The sequence below is a fragment of the Saccopteryx bilineata genome, chromosome 5, assembly GCF_036850765.1.
Source record: "Saccopteryx bilineata isolate mSacBil1 chromosome 5, mSacBil1_pri_phased_curated, whole genome shotgun sequence".
Classification (NCBI taxonomy): Eukaryota; Metazoa; Chordata; class Mammalia; order Chiroptera; family Emballonuridae; genus Saccopteryx; species Saccopteryx bilineata.
The window spans coordinates 105,642,853-105,667,184 of record NC_089494.1 but is presented as its reverse complement, the minus strand read 5'-3'; the positions used below and the strand labels follow the sequence as shown (position 1 = coordinate 105,667,184).

At 37.6% G+C, this 24,332-nt stretch overlaps 1 protein-coding gene across 7 annotated transcripts in view; it reads left to right on the top strand.

The window, feature by feature from the left end:
• Positions 1-19,755, top strand: part of ACMSD (aminocarboxymuconate semialdehyde decarboxylase) — a 70,491-nt gene extending 50,736 nt beyond the window's left edge. For all 7 annotated transcript variants that reach the window (XM_066280000.1, XM_066279999.1, XM_066280001.1 and 4 more), the window contains 2 exons: positions 15,209-15,307; positions 18,777-19,755. In XM_066280000.1, the coding sequence (XP_066136097.1) occupies positions 15,209-15,307; positions 18,777-18,839 (162 nt within the window). In that variant the 3' untranslated portion in view covers positions 18,840-19,755. The remainder of the gene's footprint in view (positions 1-15,208; positions 15,308-18,776) is intronic.
• The last annotated feature ends 4,577 nt before the right edge of the window (positions 19,756-24,332 follow it).

The following is a 24,332-nucleotide window of genomic DNA, read 5'->3' as shown; positions in this document are numbered from 1 at the left end:
TGGTTTGGTTTTAATGAATTCCTTGAGGGTTTTTTTGTTTGGGAAGCTTTTTATTTCTCTTTCAATTTTAAATGATAGCCTTGCTGGATAAAAAAGTCTTGGTTGTAGGTTCTTGTTCTGCATTACTTCGAATATTTTTTGCCATTCCCTTCTGGCTTCAAGTGTTTCTGTTGAGAAGTCAGATGTCATCCTTATGGGGGCTCCTTTGTAGATGATAGCCCTTTTTTCTCTAGCAGCTTTTAATATTTTCTCTTTACCACTTAGCTTTGGTATTTTAATTATGATGTGTCTTGGTGTAGATTTCTTTGGGTTTCTCTTTAATGGAATTCTTTGTGCTTCTTGAACTTGTGTGACTTTTTCCTGAATCAATTTAGGGAAGTTTTCAGCAATGATTTGATTGAACAAAGTCTCTATCCCTTGTTCTTTCTTTTCTTCTTTAGGAACCCCTATGATGTGGATGTTAGTTCTCTTCATGTTGTCACAGAGCTTTCTTAGAGTGTCCTCAGACTTTTTGAGTTGCTTTTCTTTTTTTTTTTTTTTTTTTTTTTTTTGCTGCTTTGCTTTCGTGCCTTCATTTATCTTGTCCTCTAACTCGCTGATTTGATCCTCAGCTTCATCCATCCTGCTTTTAATTTTTTCCTTTGTGGTCTTCATTTCTGATATTGTATTTGTCATTTCTGACTGATTCTTTTTTATTATTTCAATGTCCTTTTTTATACTTGTTATCTCTTTATTTAGGTGTTCGTTATGTCCATCTATTGTTGTTCTAAGATCTTTGAGCATCTTAACAATCATTATTTTAAACTCTGCATCCAGTAATTTGGTTATACCTGACTCATTCAAGTTCTTTTCTGGGGATTTCTCTTGATTCATTTGGGTTGCATTTCTCTGCCTTCTCATTTTGTCTGTGTATAATAAGGGTGTGGTCGCTGGAGTTCAATGGGTGTGGCCTGTGTGTTCCCTAGGTGTGGTCTGTCTGCAGGCCTGCCATGACCTCTGCCGCTGCCTCCAGCGTTCAGGTATGGGTGTTGCCAGGGCTAGCCCGCTCTGGTTTCCTCCTCTCTTCCACGGGAGGGGCTAGGTTTGCATATCCAAGTCTACAAGCCTCAGCCAGCCTCGACCTTCACCCCACCCCCAGGGCTGCAAGCCTTGGCACCGCAGGCAGGGCTGCACCCCTATTCTCAGCCGTGGGTCGTCACTTGTTCCCGGGCTTTCGCTGTGCCCCCACGGGCAGAGCTGTGCTCACGTGTCTGGCTGCAAGCCCTGGCTTCCTGGCCCGGGCAGGGCTGCATACCCACGCTCAGCCACAGGTTTCTGCAGTTCCCTGGTTTTCACCTTTGCCCTGTGGGTGGGATTACAGGCAGGACTGCTCTTGCCCGCCTGGCTCTGCAGCTGTGCTGGACCATTTTTGTGCATCCCCTCCACCCCTGCCAGGCGGGACTCAGCTCACACCGGGCCTCAGTCATGGCTAGTCCAGCTTCCACCCCCACAGACAGAACCGCGCTTCCGCATCCTGCCACCACCCGCCCTCCTTTGAGCCCTCAGCAGTGTGGATGGGGGCACTGCAGCTCAGACCCTAGCACTCAATACTATATTCCTGAAAGCTCCCTCCTTCTAAGTAACTCTGCTCTGAGTGTCATGGGAGAGCTTGTTTGGCTGGTGCCTGCTTCCCTTTGCTGTTATTGCTGGTTCCAGGGGAATATTCACTTTAGATTTGGGGGGGTGACTCAGCCCAGGGGTTAGGGTGGCTGTCTCTCAAAATGTTTCTCCCTGTGCCTCCTAAATTACACTCTCTTCCTGCTACTTTGGTCCTCTCCTCTCTCTCCCTGTCCCCCAGAACCCCAGGTGAGTGGTTGTGAAAGAGGTTTTCTGTGTGGTCCCTTTAAGAAGAATCCTGGGTCTGAGAAATCTGTCTCTTTCTCACAACCAGTATCCTGTCTTGTTTCACAGCTAAATACTGTCCATACACTTCTTCTAGGCTCTGGGGCTGCAGGCTGGGACTTTTGTCCTGGGGCCCAGGACCCTCCCCTCTCTGCTAAACTCACTTCTCACCACGAGAGTCTCTCTGGGCTACATTCGCTCTGGGGAGCTGGGCAGCCCTCTCTGCATTTCCACTTTTCCTACCAGTCTTAGTGTGGCTTCTTCGGTGTTCCTTGGTTAAAGAGTCATCTTAGTTTAGTCCAAACTTGTTTTTTTCAGATGATGGTTCTTAAAATTAAGTTGTAATCCACTTTGGTTCTGGGAGGTAGAAGTTGGTACGTCTGCCTACTCCATTGCCATCTGGCCGCCTATTTATTCATTTTATAGAGAGAGACAGAGAGAGGTGGGGAGGAGCAGAAGGAATCAACTTCTATATGTGCCTTGCCAAGGAAGCCCAGGGTTTTGAACTGGCAACCTTTAGTTTTCCAGGTCAATGCTTAATCCCCTGTGCTACCACAGGTCAGGGATTTTCTTAAAGAACATAGACATACTTAGAGATTTGCAATATGGCACTTGGCTTGATGTTAGACTTAAGGGCACTTAAAATCTTGTTTAGTAGGAAAAGAGGTCCATCATTTGAAAGCTGCAAGTAGTGTCTGTCTCCAAAATGGAGACTTTATCTCACTTCAAAGCTGACTGCCTCTCTGACTGGAGAAACTCACTAGAATGTAAATGTTAAACATTCTGATTTGGTAATAAATTATGTGGCTGATTTGTGTCTCTGAGCCTTTGAGCTTTTGTGTTGTCCCTGACAAAATGGTTGCTTAGCATCTGGCTATGACTGCTGATTGTCTTAGGTTTTGATAGAGGGATTACAGACAGGTGTGTAAGCAGGAAACTACAAAGAAGAGAAGCTGAAAGAGATGGTGAGCACTGGACTTTGAGCAGTGGACAGAGGGGAGTAGGAAAGTGGTGTGAAATTTGGAAAAGGGTCTTTCTTATTACATCCCATCAGGCTTAGTACCCCTTGGATTTCTTGGAAATGGGAAAATCTGGGGGAAACACACTTGGAAAATATGTCTAACACTGACTTTATGAGGGATACCATCAACAGTGAGGGATACTATTTGCACGAGAGCTACTTCAAACAGCATTCAGGGCACTACATATTGGCCTGGTGTTTAGTAAAGTGCTATTACTGGGATGACTGGGTAGACTTACTTATCACGTACTCATTCTATATTAGGGACTTACAATTCAATAATAGAAAGACATATAACCCTATTAAATTGGGCAAAGGTAATAAATATTTATCCAGGAAAGATATATAAATGGTCAACAAAAACCAGAAAAGATGTTCAACATCAGTGCCAGTCAGGAAATGAAAATCATAACTACAACAAGATACCATTCATACTCATTAAATGAATTACTATAATAATAAAAAAAAAACTGGTGAACAAAGATGTGAAGAAGTAGAATACTTTTACATTGTTGGTTGAAGTATAAAATGGTGCAGCTATTGTAGAAAACAGTTTGGCAGGTCTACAAAAAGTTAACCATAGAATTAGCATATGTCCCTATAATGCCACTCCTAGGTATATTCTGTACCCAAAAGATTGAAAACAAGTATTCAGATGAATGCTTGTACACATTTATGATAGCATTATTTGCAATAGCCAAAAGGTAGAGACAACTCAAATGTTCATTAACAGATGAAATAGGCAAAATGTGGAATATCCATACAAATGGATATCACAATCACCCATAAAAAAATGAAATACTGATATAAGCTCCAAGTGAAAGGACCTTGAAAATATGCTAAGTGAAAGAAATCAGACATATAGCTCATATATTGTATGATGTTATTTATGTAAATGTCCAGTGTAGGTAAATCCACAGAGACAGAAAGTAGAATAGTGGTTTGCAAGGACTGGGTGTGGGGTAGGGGAAGTAGGAGAAGGGAATAAGGTGTATGAGGTCCTCTCTGGGTTGTGAAAATGTTTAAGAATTAAATAGAGGTGATGGTTGCACTTGAGAATGTACTAAATGCCACCAAAATGTACACTTTTAAAATGGTTAATTTTATGTTATATTAATTTCACCTCAATTTTTTAAAAAAGAGACCTCTCTTTGCAAATTGGACTTTCAAACCCTTCAACTAGTATATCTAGTCATATGTTCTTTCTATTAGGATGACACTGATTAATATAATTACACAAGTTTCAGGTGCCCAATTCTATAACACATCTCTGTACACCGTATTATGTATTCACCCCCAAGGCAAATTTTGCCCCAAACTATTTATTCACCCATACCCTCCTCTACCTCACCCCCTGACTATCATCACACTGTTGTCTGTGTCCATGAGTTTTTTTCTTTCTTCTGTTTTTTGCTCTAACCTTCCACTGCCCCTCACCCAGCACCCTCTGCCAAAAGCTGTCAGCCTGCTCTGTATGTATGAGTCTGTCTCTATTTTGCTTGTTAGTTCATTTTGTTCATTAGATTTCACATGAGTGAAAACATATGGCACTTGTCTTCTTTGACTGGCTTATTTCACTTAGCATAATGCTCTCCAGGTCCATCCATGCTATCACAAAAGATGATTTCCTTCTTTTTATGGCTGTATAGTATTCCATTGGGTAAATGTACCACAGCTTTTCTATCCATTCATCTACTGATGGGCACTTGGCCTGTTTCCAAATCTTGGCTATTGTAAATAACAATGCAGTGAATATAAGGTTGCATATATTCTTCTGAGTTAAGTTTTGAGTTTCTTCTGATAAATTCCCAGAGGTGGAATTACTGGGTCATCAGGCAGTTGAATTTTCAACTTTTTGAAGTGACTCCATACTGCTTTTCACAGTGGCTGTACCAATCTGCATTCTCACTAATAGTACCCAAGTGTTCCCTTTACTCCACACCCTCACCAACATTTGTTATTTGATGATGTATTAATCATAGCATTTCTGATAGGTGTGAGTTGATGATATCTCATTGTGGTTTTAATTAGCATTTCTCTGATGATTAGTGATATTGAGCATCTTCTCATATGTCTGTTGGCCATCTTATGTGCTTCTTAGAAAAGTATTTAGGTTATTTGCCCATTTTTTTTAATTGGATTGTTTGGGGGCATTGAGTTGTATAAGTTCTTTATAAATTTTGGATATTAATCCATTATCAGATGTATCAGAAAATATGTTTTCCCATTCAGTGGGTTGTTTTTTTTTTTATTTTGTTGATTGTTTCCTTTGCTGTGCAAAAGTCTTTTAGTTTGATGTAGTCCCATTTGTTTATTTTTCTTTTGTTTCCCTTGCCCAAGAAGATATATCAGAAAAATAATTGCTACAAGAAATGTCTGGCCCTGGCCAGTTGGTTCCACAGTAGGCCATTGGCCCGGTGTGTGGAAGGGTCCAACTCCCAGTCAGGGCAGACAGGAGAAGTGACCATCTACTTCGCCACCCTTCCCCCTTCTCTGTCTCTCTCTCTTCCCCTCCTGCAGCCATAGCTCAAATGGTTCAAGCAAGTTGGCCTCAGGTGCTGAGGATGGCTCCATAGCCTTGCCTCAGGTGCTGAACTAGCTTGGTTGCTGAGCAATGGAACAGTGGTCCCAGATGGACAGAGCATTGCCCTATAGGGGGCTTGCCGGGTGGATCCCAGTTGGGGAACATGCAAGAGTCTGTCTCTCCACTTCCCTGACTCTCACTTTAAAAAAAAAAAAAAAAAAAAAAAAAAAAAGGAATGTTCGAGATTTTACTGCCTATGTTTTTTTCTAAGATTGTATGGTTTCAAGTGTAATATTTAAATATTTAATACATTTTTAGTGTATTCTTGTTTGTGGTGTAAGAATGTGGTCCAGTTTCATATTTTGCATGTATCTGCCCAATTTTCCCAATACTACTTGTTGAATAGAGTGTGTTTACCCCATTGTATGTCCTTGCCTTCTTTGTCAAATATTAATTGACCATATAGGCATGGGTTGATTTCTGGGCTCTCTATTCTGTTCCATTGATTTTTCTGTTTTTTATGCCTGTACCATGCTGTTTTGATTACTATGGCCTTGTAGTATAGTTTGATATCAGGTAGTGTGAGTCCTCCAACTTTGTTCTTCTTTCTTAAGATCTCTGTAGCTATTCAGGGTCTTTTGTGATCCCATATAAATTTTTGGAATATTTGTTCTAGGTTTGTGAAATATACCATTGTTATCCTGATAGGAATTGCAGTGAATCTATAGACTGCTGTGTTGTAATATAGACATTTTAATAATATTAATTCTTCCTATCCATGAACATGGTATATGCTTCTACTTATTTGTTTCTTCTTCAATTTCTTTCTTCAGTGTCTTATAATTTTCCAAGTACAGGTTTTTTTTTACATCCTTGGTTAAATTTATTCCTAGGTATTTTATTCTTTTTGAAGCAATTGTGAATGAAATTGTGTTTTTTGTTTCCTTTCTGATGGATCATTATTGGTGTATAATAATGCAACTGATTTCTGGATATTTACTTTGTATCCTGCTAATTTACTGAATTCATTTATCAATTTTAGCAGTTTTTTGGTGGAATCTTTAGGGTTCTCTATAAACAGTATCAGGTCATCTGCAAATAATGACAGTTTTACTTCTTCCTTTCCAATTTGGATGCCTTTTATTTCTTCTTCTTGCCTGCTTGCTATGATTAGGACTTATAGTACTACTATGTTGGATCAGAGTGGTGAAAACAAGCATCTTGTTCCTGATCTTAAGGGAAATGTTTATAGTTTTTGCCCATTGAATGTGATGTTGGCTGTGGGTTTGTCATATATGGCCTTATTACACTGAGGTATGCTCCCCTCTATTCCCATTTTGCTGAGAGTTTTTATCATAAATGGGTACTGGATTTTATCAAATGTATTTTTTTGTATCTGTTGATATGATCCTATGTTATTTTTTTATTTTAAAAGAGAAACCAGATATTCCTGTTCTGCAAAATCTCACAGTAAAATAAATGGTTCACTTTTAGATGTAACAATGTAATTTTAGGCATTTTATACTTCAAATTTTTACAAAAGGCTTAAATATGATCTTATCTTGGGCATTTGATCTGTGGATTAAAAGTTGAACCTAAGCTGGAGATGAGTCAGGTCCAAAGGCCAAAGCTTCTTCACCCCTTTTTCATACCTTCTTTAACATTCAGGACTGCTCTATTCTGTGGGTCTAAAAGGTTAGGATGATCTGGAAGCAGTGAAAAAAATCTTTTATGATCAAAGAAAGATCTTACTATGTATTAGGCAGTGGAGCATATCATATGTATTAGGAATATTTTCATCTAATTTGAAATTTAAATGTATTTTGATACTTCTGTTTGTAACAACCTCTCTAACCTGTATTCTGGTTAAACAATGTTTTCCTGTGCACAACTGTCCTCAGTAAAGTGGAGCCCTTCTTGATGCCTGTAAGCTTCCTAAGAACAAGAATGTAAATTACTACCTTTTCAAGAAGCTGTGATAAATGAGAAAGAGATCAGGTCCTGGCTCTGCCACTTGTCAGCTTGGTCACCTTTAGTATTAAGTCATTTACCTTCTCAGCTTGTTTCCTCAATTGTAAAATGGAGATAATAACCAATGTTAGGAGCTATGTAATACTATGCCAAAGGACTGTACAAATGTCAGTGACATATTTTTCAGTGCTTTACAAATAGTAGGTGTTAATGTTTGTTTGAATTGTGTAATGATCTTGTGATATAAGACTAATTTTAGTTTGTATTGATTGAGTGAAATCCACTGTTACTCTAGGAAATTATGTCTCAAGGAACAAACTGAATCCTTGCTCTACTAGAATGTTTGTAGTAAACTATTTTATAACAGAGTTATGTTGTATTTACTGCAAATGCAACTGATGAAATATGCTAATGAGAAGATAATTAATTATTCCTTTTCCAGAAGATAAATAAATTCTCCTCCACTATTTGAATTTATTGAGTAAGCCACATCTTCCAGTGTTCACAGCATTCCGTGAAAATGTGAAAAAATAATGCACCCCAGCAGGTGAACAGTTTATTCCCGTTCCCTGGCAGGAATATTAATTACTATTGTTATCAGCTCAGTAAACCTTTGGCCTCATAGGGTATGTGTGCTGCTGGCTTTGCGATGGGAAATAAATGATGGGCAGACTGTTAATGCTGAGAAATCAATCAGGAGCATTCCCTGCTTTACTGCCTAATAAAGAAAGCCAGTGTCTGTCTAGAAGGTACAATTTTAGGATCCCAGAAGAGGCAGCCATGGTACCCAAAATGCCCACCATTAGTGTTATTTGGATTTAATAGTCTTTAGAAAGGTCCTACTAAAATGTAAATGTCAAGTGTTATGTTAGCACAGATATCCTTAAAAATTAGTTCATGATTAATCCCAAGGGAATAGATTCCTAAATCACAGACAAGAAGACAAAAGAAGTTCCAGCTTTTGGGAGGTCTGACTCAAGTATGTTACTACGAACCTGAGAAGTCACAAGAGTCTTAGGTATCCCGGGAGGTTGGATCAGTGGGAAATACACAATAGTCATCCAAGGCCATAACCTATGCCTTGTTAACCAGGATTCTGCATGTAATCCATTTAAAACACAATCAATTTGCAGTTATGAGATAACAGGTAATAGAAATAGCAATACAAAGAATTTTTAACTCAGAAAGTATTTATTAAACATCAGTCAAGTAGAAACTGATATCAAACAATAGAGCAGGGGTCCCCAAACTTTTTACACAGGGGGCCAGTTCACTGTCCCTCAGACCGTTGGAGGACCAGACTATAAAAAAACTATAAAATCCCTATGCACACTGCACATATCTTATTTTAAAGTAAAAAAACAAAATGGGAACAAATACAATATTTAAAATAAAGAACAAGTAAATTTAAATCAACAAACTGACCAGTACTGACCAGTATTTCAATGGGAACTATGGGCCTGCTTTTAGCTAATGAGATGGTTAATGTCCGGTTCCATATTTGTCACTGCTAGCCGTAAAAAGTAATATGACGCTCTTCCGGAGCCATGATGCGTGCATCCCGTGTCACCGGAAGTAGTACTGTATGTGAGCGACACCGCGCTTTGTGACACCGCCACATACAGTACTCCAGGAGCACAGGATGCATCTCTCACTGACCACCAATGAAAGAGGTGCCCCTTCTGGAAGTGCGGTGGGGCCAGATGGGGACCCCTGCAATAGAGTATACAAACTTTGTCCTACAGGACTGTACAGCTCCGGCCCACTTTTTTCGTTCTCCCCATGAAAGAGGAGAGCAATTAACAAGAACTTCATTTCTACTTCTTTTAAACCTACTTCCCTCTCCCTTACAAAATTACTAACAAGTTAAAAATGGTCAAAAGTTTACCAAAAGGTATCAATAAAAGGCATACAGTAAGATAATGGTATAAAAAATTTATAAGCCAAATTGTTACAAGAGGATAATTAACATCCTATAGAGAGGAGTTGTGAACGATAGCTACATATAAAAATTCAATGCTGCCAGGCCTGGCCTGTGGGGGCGCAGTGAATAAATTGTCAACCTGGAACGCTGAGGTTACCTGTTCAAAACCCTGGGTTTGCCTGGTCAAGGCACACACGGGAAGCAACTATAAGTTACTCCCTTGCCCTTTTCTCTCTCCCTTGCTCTCTAAAAGAAATTAATAAATAAAATCTTTTTAAAAAAATTAAATGCTGCCAAACTGTAAGTGTGGTGTTCTGCAACAGGCATCCAAATACAATTTGGGGCAGGGCAGGGACAGGGAAGTGTCTTAACCCAGGAAGGATGAATTAAAGGGTGAGGTGCTGAAGAGTGGTTTTCATTTCCACTTTAAAGCCATTTGCTTTCTCCACTTTAAAACAGAACAGACACCACCCCCTCCTTAAAATGTATTTATGTCCCTAGAAGCCCATAATACTGAATGGAAGAATTCTTGACTAGAGAAAAATGTTAATTTCTAGATTTCAATTTCATGTTAATGTAGTTGATAAATATAAAAGAATGGGACTTTTAAAAATTATGCTGTGTTTTGGAATTGTAAACAGCTTTAGCGAGAAAAGTAGAAATGTGAACAAAATGTACCTCCAGTGAATACCAAGGCAGCTCAGAATGAAATCAGTGGTTGGCGCAGATATGAGTAGACATTACTTGGGATCTTCAGGGCTTCTATCAGTAGGTGTAGTTGCTCAGTTTTATACAGTAGTGAAATCATCAGTTCTGAGAAGACAGGACTAGGTTTAATTCTTTACTTGGATTTTTAATTTTTTAATTTTTTAAGATTTTAGTGCATAATTCCATAGCACATCATCCATACACTATATCGTGTGTTCACCACCCCAAGTCAGTCTCCATCCATCACCGTTTGTCCTCCTTATACCCTCTTTTATCTCCCCCATCCCCTCCGTCTGGCAATGACCACACTGTTGTCCATGTCCAGAAGTTTTTTTTCCTCTTCTCTTTTTTGCTCAATCTTTCTACCCCCAACCCAACCTCCCAACATCCCCTCTCCCCAACAGCTGTCAGCCTGCTCTTATGAGTCTGTCTCTATTTGCTTGTTAGTTCGTTTTGTTCATTAGATTCCTCATATGAGTGAAATCATATGGTACTTGTCATTCAATGACTGGTTTATTCATAATTCTTTACTTTTAAATACCAGTTTTCAAAGTAAAAAGTTGGTTTAAAACCATCATAAATGATATCAAATACACATTTGCCTTTTTATGTAGACTCATTGATTTCCACAGATTACCCTGCAGTTATTACTTTTAAAATATTGAATTCTAGGTAGTAATTTTGTTTTTTGCAGTAGTATGTTTTAGCAATTCTGGAAAAAACTTTCTGTGCATTCTAATCTTGAGCAAAATGAGTAAATAAATTTAGTAAAATTCAGGTCTCCTTGTTGGAGAAGGTAGTTACAATGTAGATAAATAGAGAAATATAAGTATGCCTGTGTGTATACACACACATACAGAGAGTTCCATATCAACAAAAATTATCACATCTGGTACCCCAATCTTGATTCTAGATACCATTTCCCACTATTAGGGAGTGGAACTTCTTAAAGAAAAGGCGGGTTTCAGTATAGATAAAGTACAAAAGGAGCTTAGAATGACTTCTTATGCCTGAGAGTAAGAAAGTACTCAAAATAATGGTATACTTAATGGCAAAAATAAAAAAGGCAAGATTCTGCCCTCACCCCTTCTGTTCAAAATTTACTGGAAATTTTAGCCAGGGCAATTAGGCAAGAAAAATAAAAAACATACAGATTAGAAAGGAAGAAACAAAATTATTTGGAGATGGCATGACCTGGTATACAGAAAATCCCAAGAAATCCACAAATAAACTATCAAGGCTAATAAACATATTCAGCAAGGTTGTAGGATACAAACTAAATAGATAAAATTAACTGTATTTATATATAACAGCAATGAATAATCCATAAATAACATTGAGAAAACCATTTTATTTCCAAAAGTATCAAAAAAGAATAAAATACTGAGGAATAATTTAACTAAAGTACAAGACTTGGACACTAAACTATAAAACATGTTGAAGAAAATTAGGCCCTGGCCGGTTGGCTCAGCGGTAGAGCGTCGGCCTAGCGTGCGGAGGACCCGGGTTCGATTCCCGGCCAGGGCACATAGGAGAAGCGCCCATTTGCTTCTCCACCCCTCCGCCGCGCCTTCCTCTCTGTCTCTCTCTTCCCCTCCCGCAGCCAAGGCTCCATTGGAGCAAAGATGGCCCGGGCGCTGGGGATGGCTCTGTGGCCTCTGCCCCAGGCGCTAGAGTGGCTCTGGTCGCAACATGGCGACACCCAGGAGGGTCGCAACATGGCGACACCCAGGAGGGTCGCAACATGGCGACGCCCAGGATGGGCAGAGCATCGCCCCCTGGTGGGCAGAGCGTCGCCCCTGGTGGGCGTGCCGGGTGGATCCCGGTCGGGCGCATGCGGGAGTCTGTCTGACTGTCTCTCCCTGTTTCCAGCTTCAGAAAAATGCAAAAAAAAAAAAAAAAAAAAAAAAAGAAAATTAAAGAAGAGAGCCCTGGCTGTTTAGCTCAATGGCTAAAGCATCGACCTGGCACACCAGAGGTTACAGGTTTGACCCCCAGTCAGGGCATGTTCGAGAAGCAATCAATGAGTGCACAACTAAATGGAACAACTAAGTGAAAATTAAACAAGACCTAAATAAGTGAAAAGACATCCCATTGATTGGAAAATAATACAGGGTGAGGCAAAAGTAGGTTTATAGTTGTTTGTATGGATAATGCAATAATTAATAAATAATAATACAAGAATAAACTCTATTTCATGTCCACAACTATAAACTCATTTTTGTCCCACTCTGCATTTTAAAGGGCAGCACTCTGCACATTGATCTACAGATTCAATGCAATCCCCATCAAAAATGCAGGTGTGCTCTTTTTATCTTTTGCAGGAATTAACAAGCTGATCCTAAAATTCACATGGAAATGCAAGGGACCCAGAATAGCCAAAACAATCTTGAAAAAAAAAGAACAAAGTTAGAGAATTCAAACTTCCAATTCTAAAACTTTCTCCACAGATACAATAATTAAAATTGTATGGTACTGGCATAAGGACAGATAAAGATCAGCTGATTTTGAACAAAAGTGTCAGTACAATTCAATCAGAAAAGAATAGTCTTTTCAATATACTGTAGTTAGACAACTGGATATCTACATGCAGAAAAAATAAAGTTGGACCCCTTCATTATACCATACACAAAAATGAACTCAGTGTGGATCAAAGATCTAAGAGGAAAAGCTAAAACTACAAACAATTAGAAAACATAGTTGTGAATCTTTGTAGTAGGCAATAATTTCTAAAATATCACATCAAAACCATAAGCAGCCAAAGAAAAAAGTAGAAAAATTAGACTTCATCAAAGTTAAAATTTTTTGTGCTTCAAAAGATGCAAATAAATTGACAACCCATAGAATGAAGAATGTATTTATAAATCATATATTCCATAAGTCTCTAGTATTCAGAAAATATTAACTTTTACAACTAAACAAACAATACTCATGGGCTTAAACAGGCACAAGGGATCTGAATAGATATTTGTCCAAAGATATATAAATGATCAATAAGCACATGAACAGATGTTCAACTTAATTAGTCATTTGGGAAATGTAAATCAAAACTACAACAAGATATCACTTTACATTTATGATAGCTGTAATATAAAAGATGAAAAACAACAAGTGTTGGGTAGGTTTTGGAGAAATTAGAATCCTCATACTTTGCTGATGGGAATATAGAATGCTGCAGCCACTGTGAAAAAAAGTTTCTCAAATGTCAAACACGGACTCACCATGTGACCCTGCAATTCCATTGTTAGATACAATACCTAGGAGAAATAAACATATGTTCACACAAAAACTTGTACACAAATGTTTAGAGCAGCATTATCATAATAGCCAAAAAGTAGATAGAAACAACTCAAATGTCCATCATCTGATGAATGGGTTAACAAAATTTAGGATATCTATTCAGCCTATAAAGAACTGTCTTGGGCCACAATATGAATGAACACTGAAATAATTATACTAAATGAAGAAAGGTGACATTTTAATTTCATTTTTAGGGCTGGTCTGTGGTGGCACAGTTGATAAAGCGTCGACCTAGAATGCTGAGGTTGCCAGTTTGAAACCCTGGGCTTGTCTAGTCAAGGCACATATGGCAGTTGATGCTTCCTGGTTCTCCCTCCTCTCCTCTCTAAACTGAATAAATAAAAATTATTTAAAAAGAAAATTTTCATTTTTATGAAATTTCTATACTAGGCAATTCCATAGACACAGAGGGCAAATTAGAGTTTTCCAGAGGCTAGAGGGAGGAGGTAATGGGGAATCCTTGTTGATACAAATGGGTTTACTTCGGGGGTGATAAAAATGTTCTGAAATTAGATAGTGGGAATGATTACAAAAATTTATAAATATACTAATACCCACTGAACTGTACACTTTTAATAGGTGAATTTTATAGTATGTGAATTATATCTCAAGAAAAAAGAAGGGATCTCCTGCACCCCCAAATTCTAGTCTTCTTTCCTGGAGGCAACTAATGTTATTTGTTTGTTGGGTACCATTTCTGAAATAGACTGTATACATACATTTATTTGTGTATCTATAGGTCCCTAGTTAAAAACAGAAACATGAGAATAGCAGCTACATTGCCTTTTTTCTCTCTTACAATATAACTTCAAGAACATTCCTCTTTACAATATAATTTGGTGATTATTCCATTTCAGAATATGTAAGTATCCCTCATTCCTTTTGGCTTTGGATATGCTATAATTTAGTTTGCTAATATAATATTCTACTGCTACAGATAATTGTATATATTTCCATTACATGCACAAGAGTGGGATATGCTTCTAACACTTAAATTTCTGTTTGAAAATGTGTTGTTTGAAGATAGAAGGTGACAGAGGTCAATCTGACTTTGGGTGGTGGGTATGCAACGTAATTGAACGACAAGATAACCTGGACTTGTTATCTTTGAATATATGTATCCTAATTTATTGATGTCACCCCATTAAAAAAATAAAATTATTAAAAAAAAAAAAGAAAAAAGAAAAAAAAAAGAAAATGTGTTGTTTGTATTTTATTTTGATAAACTTTCATTATTGATTTAATGTCTTTTTTACTAAATTATGAATTCCTTGAGGACATGGGCCATTTCACTTTTGTTGACCAGGATAATCTAGATATCAAAACGTTGCCTCACACACTGCTTTATATCATATATTTGTATATGGTCAAACCTGTGTGTTTTGATGTGCAAACTGTCAAATGAAAATTTAAAGCTATATCATTAAAAAAAACAGACAATTATTCAGATTATAGAGATAGGAATTGTTTGTGGGCTTAGGGGTTTGTTTGCTTTTCATCCAATTTTTTTCCCTTTAAACTCTAGTATGTTTTCAAAAATTGTGGGATCAATTACAATATATCATTCTAAGAAATACAGAATCCTTCATTTTATGTAAAGACATCGGTATGTTTTATTAAATAAATGCCTGCTTCTTATATTTGAGTGTTCTTTCAGCTATTAAAGAAAAAGGAGGATGGAGTTGATTTTCAACTTTAAGAGACCTAATAGCGACTCCTGCTGGAGAACATATTTAGATTTTTAGATCCGTTTGCTTCTACTAATCAGGAAGAAATCTGGTATTTTATCCTAGGAGTGCTTATAAATGATATAATTAACCTTACAGGAGGTGCTTTGATATTCTAAAAATTATAAATAAATAGATTTCCTTTTTTTCAGGATAAAGTCATCTTGGGAACTGATTACCCCTTTCCACTAGGTGAGCTAGAACCTGGAAAACTGATAGAATCCATGGAAGAATTTGATGCAGAAACAAAGGTATGTGCCTTTTACTTCATGGGCTTCTTCCTGTCTTCCTGCTCTAATTGTATTTGGTGTCAGAGCACTTTGACATGTGATAACAAAGAAAAGGGAATAGTTACACTTAGTATTCCTAGAATCGTTACTAAATTACCAGAAATAGCTGAGCTATTGAAGAGCAAAAAAAGAGTTTAAAAAGCTGAAAGTCAACCTCGTACAACTAAATTCATGAAGGCAAGGAAGAAAACTGCAAAGAAACATATTTATTTTTTCACATTTAGATGAATAATAAGAAAATGTCTAAATTTTTCACTTAATATTTGTTAGAAATATACCAATCTGAAAATTATAATGATTCTAGTAATATGAATATTGAAACTAAAGTCTTGATTAACAAGAAACCAGGGACCAGAACCCTCAAGTAACTGGCTTGTTTTCTTCAGGCATTTGACTTTTAGGGTGGGTAAATATGCCATCATACTGCTACTGTTATTCTTCTCCTTAGGCTCCTAATCGGAGAAGAGTTCAAATGAGATGTGTGGTCTTCAGATTCCCTCTCCCTTGTCATACCTTTCTCAACAACACCCACTTCCAAACAAGAAAATTCTTCCTGAGGGCTTCACTGCCAATCACTACCAGGGGTCAGGGCTGGCCAAAAATAAAAACATGTAGATATATAAACTCATAACAAATCTTATAAACTCTGAGTCATAATCCTTTTATATAATTCTTGGCTTTCTTCTCAACTGAAATCCTAAAGTTCTCTTGGTCTCTAATTCTCTTCTCTACTCGTTAAGGAGTTAGCTCATCAAAACTTTTCGGTTGGCTTGAAGCACATTAACACATGCCAAGAAGAATACATTCTGATATTTACTGGTTACAAGTTGATAACTGGGAAATCTCAGACTGCTTGATACAGGAAGTTTCCCCTTTGGCACTTACTCACATTAAGGCACTTAAAGTCTTGAGTTGTTAAATATTTTCTTATTAAAGTAGGAAGCTGTTGGTCAAATAAGTTTGTAAAATGTGATTTTCATGTTTGCTTGCTTATAGTTTGCATTGGGGGCTGGGCAACATGAGGTATATGTGGTTTGTGAAATTGCAAATTACCTTCCTGCTTGGGAAGGGCCATTGTTTTGCTAATATTTGCTGGAGGAGAGGGTTTTGGGCCAGAAAGTTTTGAAGAGAGAGAGAAGGAGAAGGGGAGAGAAGCCATGTTTGCAGAGTGAGAGCGGAGAATGCAGGGTGCTGAGGAAGAAGCCATGTTAGCAGGGAAAGAGGTGTGCAAATGGGGAACCAGAGCTGAGGGGCTTTGGAGCCCTACTGAGGCTTGAGGGCCTTTGATTCTAGGAGGAACCAGAGAAGATCCTCCTGGTTGTGGAACTGGATAATGTGTCAGGGCTTTGTGAGCTCTGAATGAAGAGGGAAGTGTTTTCCCTGTGTGTTTGCTCATTGGCTGGTGTGAGACTTCAATAAAAGGATGGCCCACCATTTTTTTTTTTTTTTTTTTTTTTTTTTGTGGGCCAAAAGATAGGGCTTTATTCAAGAGCCTCTACCTCAGCCGAGCACCTTCCGCTCTACCCACTGGCCCACCATTTTTTGCTCCACTGTTTCTTTACCATCTGCTCGAATCCAATGAGAATCTGCATGTGCACCGCCACGACGGTGGTGACCTCTGGCCAAACAGAAGCCGTAATAAAATTTTTTTTTATTTTTACTTTTTCTTTTTACAACAGAAGTTGAAAATAAAAAACTTTCTATAAAATTAATAAAAGTTAAATTGAAACCAGATTACTCCACAGATCCTGATTAAGAGTTTAATAGAATAATAATTATTTTTATCTTTTATTTAATTTTATGTGCTTATCACTTTCAATTTTTAAAATATCTTGTATAAAAATTTTACACTGTCACAAATTTAAAATAATATTTGTACAAGGTTACTCATTGCAACATTATAATAAAAGACTGAAAACAATCTATAGAATAGTTACATAAAAAATAATATAGCTATACAATGGAATCTGTACAGCAATTTAAAAAAAACACTAAAGATCAATTTCCAAGATACATTAAATTAAAAGAGCAAGGTGCCAAACAATATGTATAGTATAATTTCATTTGTATATAGTTTACTACCCATTTGTGAAAAAATATTTCTACATACCTGACTATAAGTATATGCTTAAATGTGCATAAAATATCTCCAGAATAACAAACAAGAAACTGATGGCTACAGCACTATGTGAATATGCTAAAAATCATTATATACTTTAATGGATAATTATGTGGTAGGAGAACTGTATCTCAATAAAGCTGTTGCAAAGTAAATAAATTAAAATAGATCCCATTACCAAAATAAAGGTAGCTATCTCTGGAAAGATAGCGTCCATTTTATAATTTTGAATTTTGTGTTCTGAAGTGATCATGATATACAGATATACATTAATGGTTGGGATGTCATACAACCCCATACATGTTTTACATGTTTTCTTCCACCCTCAATAAATGCTTGACCTTTGCAAATGAGAAATATATCAACTAGGGCAGGGGTCCCCAAACTTTTTACACAGGGGGCCAGTTCACTGTCCCTCAGACCGTTGGAGGGCCGAACTATTAAAAAACTATGAACAAATCCCTATGCACACTGCACATATCTTATTTTAAAGTAAAAAAAAAAAAACAAAACGGGAATACAATATTTAAAATAAAGAACAAGTAAATTTAAATCAACAAACTGACCAGTATTTCAATGGGAACTATGCTCCTCTCACTGACCACCAATGAAAGAGGTGCCCTTCCGGAAGTGCAGCAGGGGCCGGATAAATGGTCTCAGGGGGCTGTATGCAGCCCACGGGCCGTAGTTTGGGGACCCCTGAACTAGGGTATCACAAAGTTACCTCTCAAATCACAGGACTTCTTTCTGTGGAGCTGATCTAGTTTATGGCTTGGGAGAAGGTGAAGAAAATTTGGCAGTCCTTTCCTCATGTGAAATTGGCAAATGTTCATATTTGTACAATATTCTGAGTCTTCATCTGAACTTATCTTTATTTGGCACCATGCAGAAGGACAATACATATGTCTAGAAGTGGGGGGATGGCTATCTGACATCTGAGTATTGTATCCAGCTCTCTTGTCCCACAGTCCTAAACTGTACCTTTTCTCTGTTTTGCCTCCAAATAGTCCTTAAAAATCCGCTGGAGAGTCCTATAAAAGTTTCCAAAGAGCATTTTCTTAAGAGGCCTCTCACCCTTATAATTTCCTCCTCTCCTCTTATAACTAAGTTTCAAACTCAGATTTCAAATAGTGGGGCAAAAAATAGTTCAAGAGGATTTTGTTAAGAGATTCATTTTTTAACCTGCTAATATTTTTCTCTCACACTGGGCAGCTTGGTTTTGTAAAACACCTGGTAAAGACACTCAATAAAGTACTTATAAACAAGCATTAATTAATGCTTTAAAATACAACCTTTTCTTTTCTCTTTCAGGATAAACTCAAAGCTGGCAATGCCCTGGCGTTTCTGGGTCTTGAGAGAAAACAATTTGAATGACTGAATTTACTACAAAAGCAATCATTCCAGGAGATGTTTTATTTTTGTTTTTAAATATGTATCACACATGTATACTAAAATCCTATTTTGAACTACTGTATCCAGAAATAGAATATCCCTAAGTCTCCTAAATGATTCATAACAAAAATGAGTCACATGTGTTTTCACTCTGAAAACAGTACATTATTTCGCATGCAAACCAAAAATGGCTTTCCTGGCACTTTAAAAATTAATGGCAGAAATAAAAAGCAAAATAGTATTATTACTTTTTATGGAGAAAGACCCAATCCAAATGTATAATAGAGGACGCAAGTAGGTTCTCCACTTTGAGCAAATGTATGTGCCTAGGGCCCAGATAATCTATTTTTATTCACCTTCAACACCTTCCATTGGGCCAGAACCGGGCTGGGAATGATTCAGATTCCACAAAATAAATGATGGACATATTTCATGAGGCAAGTCACATGTTCATGCAATAATTATTAACCAATGCAATGAAACTATCACAAAAGTTTCAGTAAAATTCATCTGGACTCAAAACTTTTGGGAAAATCTTCATAGAAGTTGGAACTTGGGCTGAGTCTGGAAGGATGGATAAGGCTTGAGAGTTGGATGGTAAATAGGTAGGAAGGAAGAACTATGGGGACATAGGTTTCCGACTGAATAAGAATTTATTCTGGAGAAAAGCTCCAATCTATACTAGAAGTTATTTTAATTTAAAGTACTGAGCAGCATGGGTAAAACTAGCTGTGGAGAATGAGAGCCGGCCAATATCAGGGTAGCCTTTTCCCATTCACTTCATTTATGGTCCTGCCCAGGCTGCTGAAAATGAACATGGACCTGGGAGGGGTGATGACATGTGTTATTCGTTTACCTCTGACTGAATTTCAAAATTAAATATAATTTTTCAAAATTACCTCTTGTTTTGATTTATTATTACTTATCTCTCCTATTCACCCAGAAAATCGAGAATTGAATATTGGTGTGTAATTTGTGCTAATATAATTTTGCTAAATTATGTCCATCCCATTATTTTCATTTTATTTAAATTTAGTCCTTTATTCCATCTTTCTTGCTCCTCCTATTGCTTTCTAGAACTTTACCCACCCACCACTCTAGTTGTTACTCCAATCATTGAACAAAATAGCAACATGAAGCATATGTTACTTTTTTCTTCCTCCTTATTTGGGGAAAATATCCATTCCTTTTCAAACAGTCTATATTTGAGTACTTTAACATAGTGTTTAGTTACTGTTTCATTATGAAAAGTAACCTGATCACTTTAGTCAATATCATAGGTAGATGACAGGTAGATAGATAATGGATAAATTCATATTCAGACTGTTTATGTGATGGTCCAGAGTAGCACTGGTCCAAGCACTGGGGATGTCGAAGTAAATAAAAAGGCTAAGAAATCTTCTCTGATGAAGCATACAGTCTGGACAGTAAGAAACATAAATAAAGGGTAGAGAGAGGAAAGAGGAAGGAGGAATGAGGGAGGGGAAGGAAGAGGGAATTAAGGCTGGAAATTTTATTTATATTGATAAACACACAGAATTGATTAAAACAGGGAAATGTATAGAGAGTGACTAGGGAAGGATGGGGAATAAGACGTGAAATTGTGGGACTGGAGAAATTCTCTTTAGAAAAGACTGACAGCCTGACTAGGTGGTCGATCAGTGGATAGAGTATCGGACTGGGATGCAGAGGACTCTGGTTCAAGACCCTGTCTGGTCTTAGCAAGGTTCACCAGCTTGAGCCCAAGGTCACTAGCTTGAGCAAGGGGTCACTGGCTTGGCTGGAGCCCCCGGGTCAAGGCACATATGAGAAAGCAGTCAATGAACAACTAAGGTGCCGCAAAGAAGAATTGATGCTTCTCATCTCTCTCCCTTCCTTCCTGTCTATACCTGTCTCTCTCTCTCTCTCTCTCTATTTCTCTCTCTCTCTCTCACACACACACACAAAAGACTTTGATATAAGATTTTAATGATAGAACAATAATAGTTAGAAAGACTTCTCTATACCCAGATTAAAAAGGAATTTACTCTTTTCTTCTAGTGCCTCCATAATTTTGTTGTCTTATAGTTAAATCTTTGATCCAATCGATGTTGAAGTTATCCTATGTATCATTTGGGAAATGAATCTAATTTTATTGCAGCATTATTTGTTATTACAAAATACTGCAAATTAAATATATAGCCCAAATGTAGGAGACAGAACATAATATAGCACAAACACATGCACAGATAGATACCTAGGACTCAACCTGATTTTTCTCTTTCCTGTCCTTCCTCTTCCTTACATTCAATCCATCATTAAGTGTTCCTGGCTCTGCCTGTGACATCTCACATCCCCATTCACTACTCTTGCCCAAGTCACCATCATTTCTTGCCTAGTCTCCTTACTACCATTATTGATCCCTTAAATAATTTTCTACAAATTGCTAATGAGGTTTTTTTTAAAATATATCACAGATTCCATCTGGAAGTGTGGGGATGCAAACACGTGGGGGAAAACTTCTTAGGAAAAGGGAAACCTGACACATTCATAGGTAGAGTAGGCAGGAACTGTGAATGGGAAAAGGTTAAAGACAATGGGGAAAGTATCAATAATGGCACAAGAGACCTGAAGATGGCAGCGGAGCAGGCAGACACACAGACTCCCAGCTCACACCACCAAACTGGATTATAAACTAATTTATGAACAATCGGTGTGAAAAACCAAATGTGGGCTACAAGAACAGCTTTCAAAAACCAAGGAGCAAAGAAGAAGCCACAACAAACCTGGTAGGGAGTGCCTGAATCTCCCCTGCTTACAGGAAGGGGGGGTGAGGCTGGGCTCTCACTCCAAGGAAAAGAGCAGTAAATACTGCTTACAGCCACTTGCCTCGCGACCAGGGAACAAGGTGTGTTGAAAGGGCCCGCTTGTCTTCCAAAAAGGAGAGACAGAGAGACGGATGGTGAGGGGGAGAGGAATATAGGTGATGACATAAAAAGCTAACTCATTCAATGCTGGAGGCGGCCATAACTGGGGGAGGGGCTGATCCTTCCACAAAGCAAAATACAAAAGTACTTCCAGGTCACAGAGATACAGACATCTCTCCAGCTCCAATCAGTGCAACAAGACACAGCTGAAAACAAGAAGTGGGGAGGAGGGGCAGTAACTCAGGTCTCCATGGAGATCTGAGATACACCTCCCCCTACTGAAGCTGAGAAAGCAACCCGCCCCCAGAGAGATTAACTGGCAGAAGAGGACTTCAGAGCCTCAGGTCACACCCACCGCATTCCTGGAAACAGTTTCAAATAAGCCCCCTGCCAAGATCAGCAAACAAGACAATCACCTGTTAAGAAAACAAATCAAGACTTCAAAGTGGCCCAAATCCTAAAGTGGATTACAAATAATAGCTGATGCCAACCCAAGAAGACCTAGAAACAACACAAGTAAAAACTGAAGGCATACAACACCAAGCCTAGACTAAACCAGCTCTACAAAGAAAACACTCAGACACCCCGACACAATGAGAAGACAAAAAAGTGCAATCCAAATGAAACCACAAGAGAGACCTTCAGGAGATGAACTGAGTGATATGGAAATAATCAAACTTCCGGATGCGGAGTTTAAAATAATGATTGTAAGGATGCTTAGGGATCTTAGAACAACAATGGATGGTCATCACGAACACCTAAATAAAGAAATAGCAAGTTTAAAAAGGATATTGAAATATTAAAAAAGAATCAGTCAGAAATGACAAATACAATATCAGAAATGAAGACCACAATGGAAGGAATTAAAAACAGGATGGATACAGCTGAGGATCGAATCATCGAGTTGGAGGACAACTGGAATGAAGGCATGAAAGCAGAGAAGAAAAAAGAAAAGAGACTCAGAAAGTCTGAAGAAACTCTTAGAGAGCTCTGTGACAACATAAAGAGAAATAACATCCGTATCATAGGGGTTCCTGAAGAAGAAGAGAAAGAACAAGGGATAGAGGCTTTATTCAATCATATCATAGCTGAAAACTTCCCTAAATTAATGCAGGAGAAACTCTCACAATTTCAAGAAGCACAGAGAACTCCACTAAAAAGAAACCCAAAGAAACCTACACCAAGACACATCATAATTAAAATACCAAAGCTAAGTGATAAAGAGAAAATATTAAAAGCTGTGAGAGAAAAAAAGACTATCACCTACAAAGGAGCCCCCATCAGAATGACATCAGACTTCTCAACAGAAACACTTGAAGCCAGAAGGGAATGGCAAGAAATATTCAAAGTAATGCAGAACAAGAACCTACAACCAAGACTTTTTTATCCAGCAAGGCTATCATTTAAAATTGAAGGAGAAATAAAAAGTTTCCCAGACAAAAAAAAAAACTCAAGGAATTCATTACAACCAAACCAATGCTGCAAGAAATGTTAAGGGGCATGGTGTAAACAGATCAAAGTGGGAAAAGAATATAGCAAAAGAGGATTACAGCTTTAAACAATAAAATGGTAATAAACAACTACATATTAATAATAACCTTAAATGTAAATGGATTAAATGATCCAATCAAAAGACATAGGGTAGCTGCATGGATAAGAAAACAGGATCCATACATATGCTGTCTACAAGAGACACACCTTAAAACAAAAGATGCACATAGGTTGAAGGTAAAAGGATGGAAAAAAACATTTCATGCAAATGGAAATGAAAAAAAAGATGGGGTAGCAATACTTATATCAGACAAAATGGACTTTAAAATAAAGAATACAGTAAGAGATAAAGAAGGCCACTACATAATGATAAAAGGAGCAATCCAACAGGAAGATATAACTATTATAAATATCTACACACCTAATATAGGAGCACCTAAATATATAAAGCAGACTTTGATGGATATAAAGAGCAAGATCAACAGCAATACTATAATAGTAGGGGATTTTAATACCCCACTAACATCACTAGATAGATGCTTTAGAAAAAAAATTAACAAAGAAACAGCAGACTTAAAGGACACACTAGATCAACTCGATTTAATAGATATCTACAGAACTTTTCACCCTAAAAGAGCAGAATATACATTCTTTTCAAGTGCTCATGGTACATACTCTAGGACAGACCACATGTTAGGGCACAAAAGTGGTCTCAACAAATTTAAGAAGATTAAAATCATATCAAATACTTTCTCTGATCACAATGGCATGAAACTAGAAATCAACCACAACAGAAAAGCTCAAAAATTCTCAAACACATGGAAACTAAATAGCAGGTTGTTAAATAACGAATGAATTAAGAATGAGATCAAAGAAGAAATAAAAAAATTCCTAGAAACGAATGATAATGAGCATACAACAACTCAAAATTTATGGGACACAGCAAAAGCAGTACTAAGAGGGAAGTTCATAGCACTACGGGCACACTTTAAAAAACTAGAAAAAGCTCAATAAACAACTTAACTCTGCATCTAAAAGAACTAGAAAAAGAACAGCAAGTAAAGCCTAAATGTAGTAG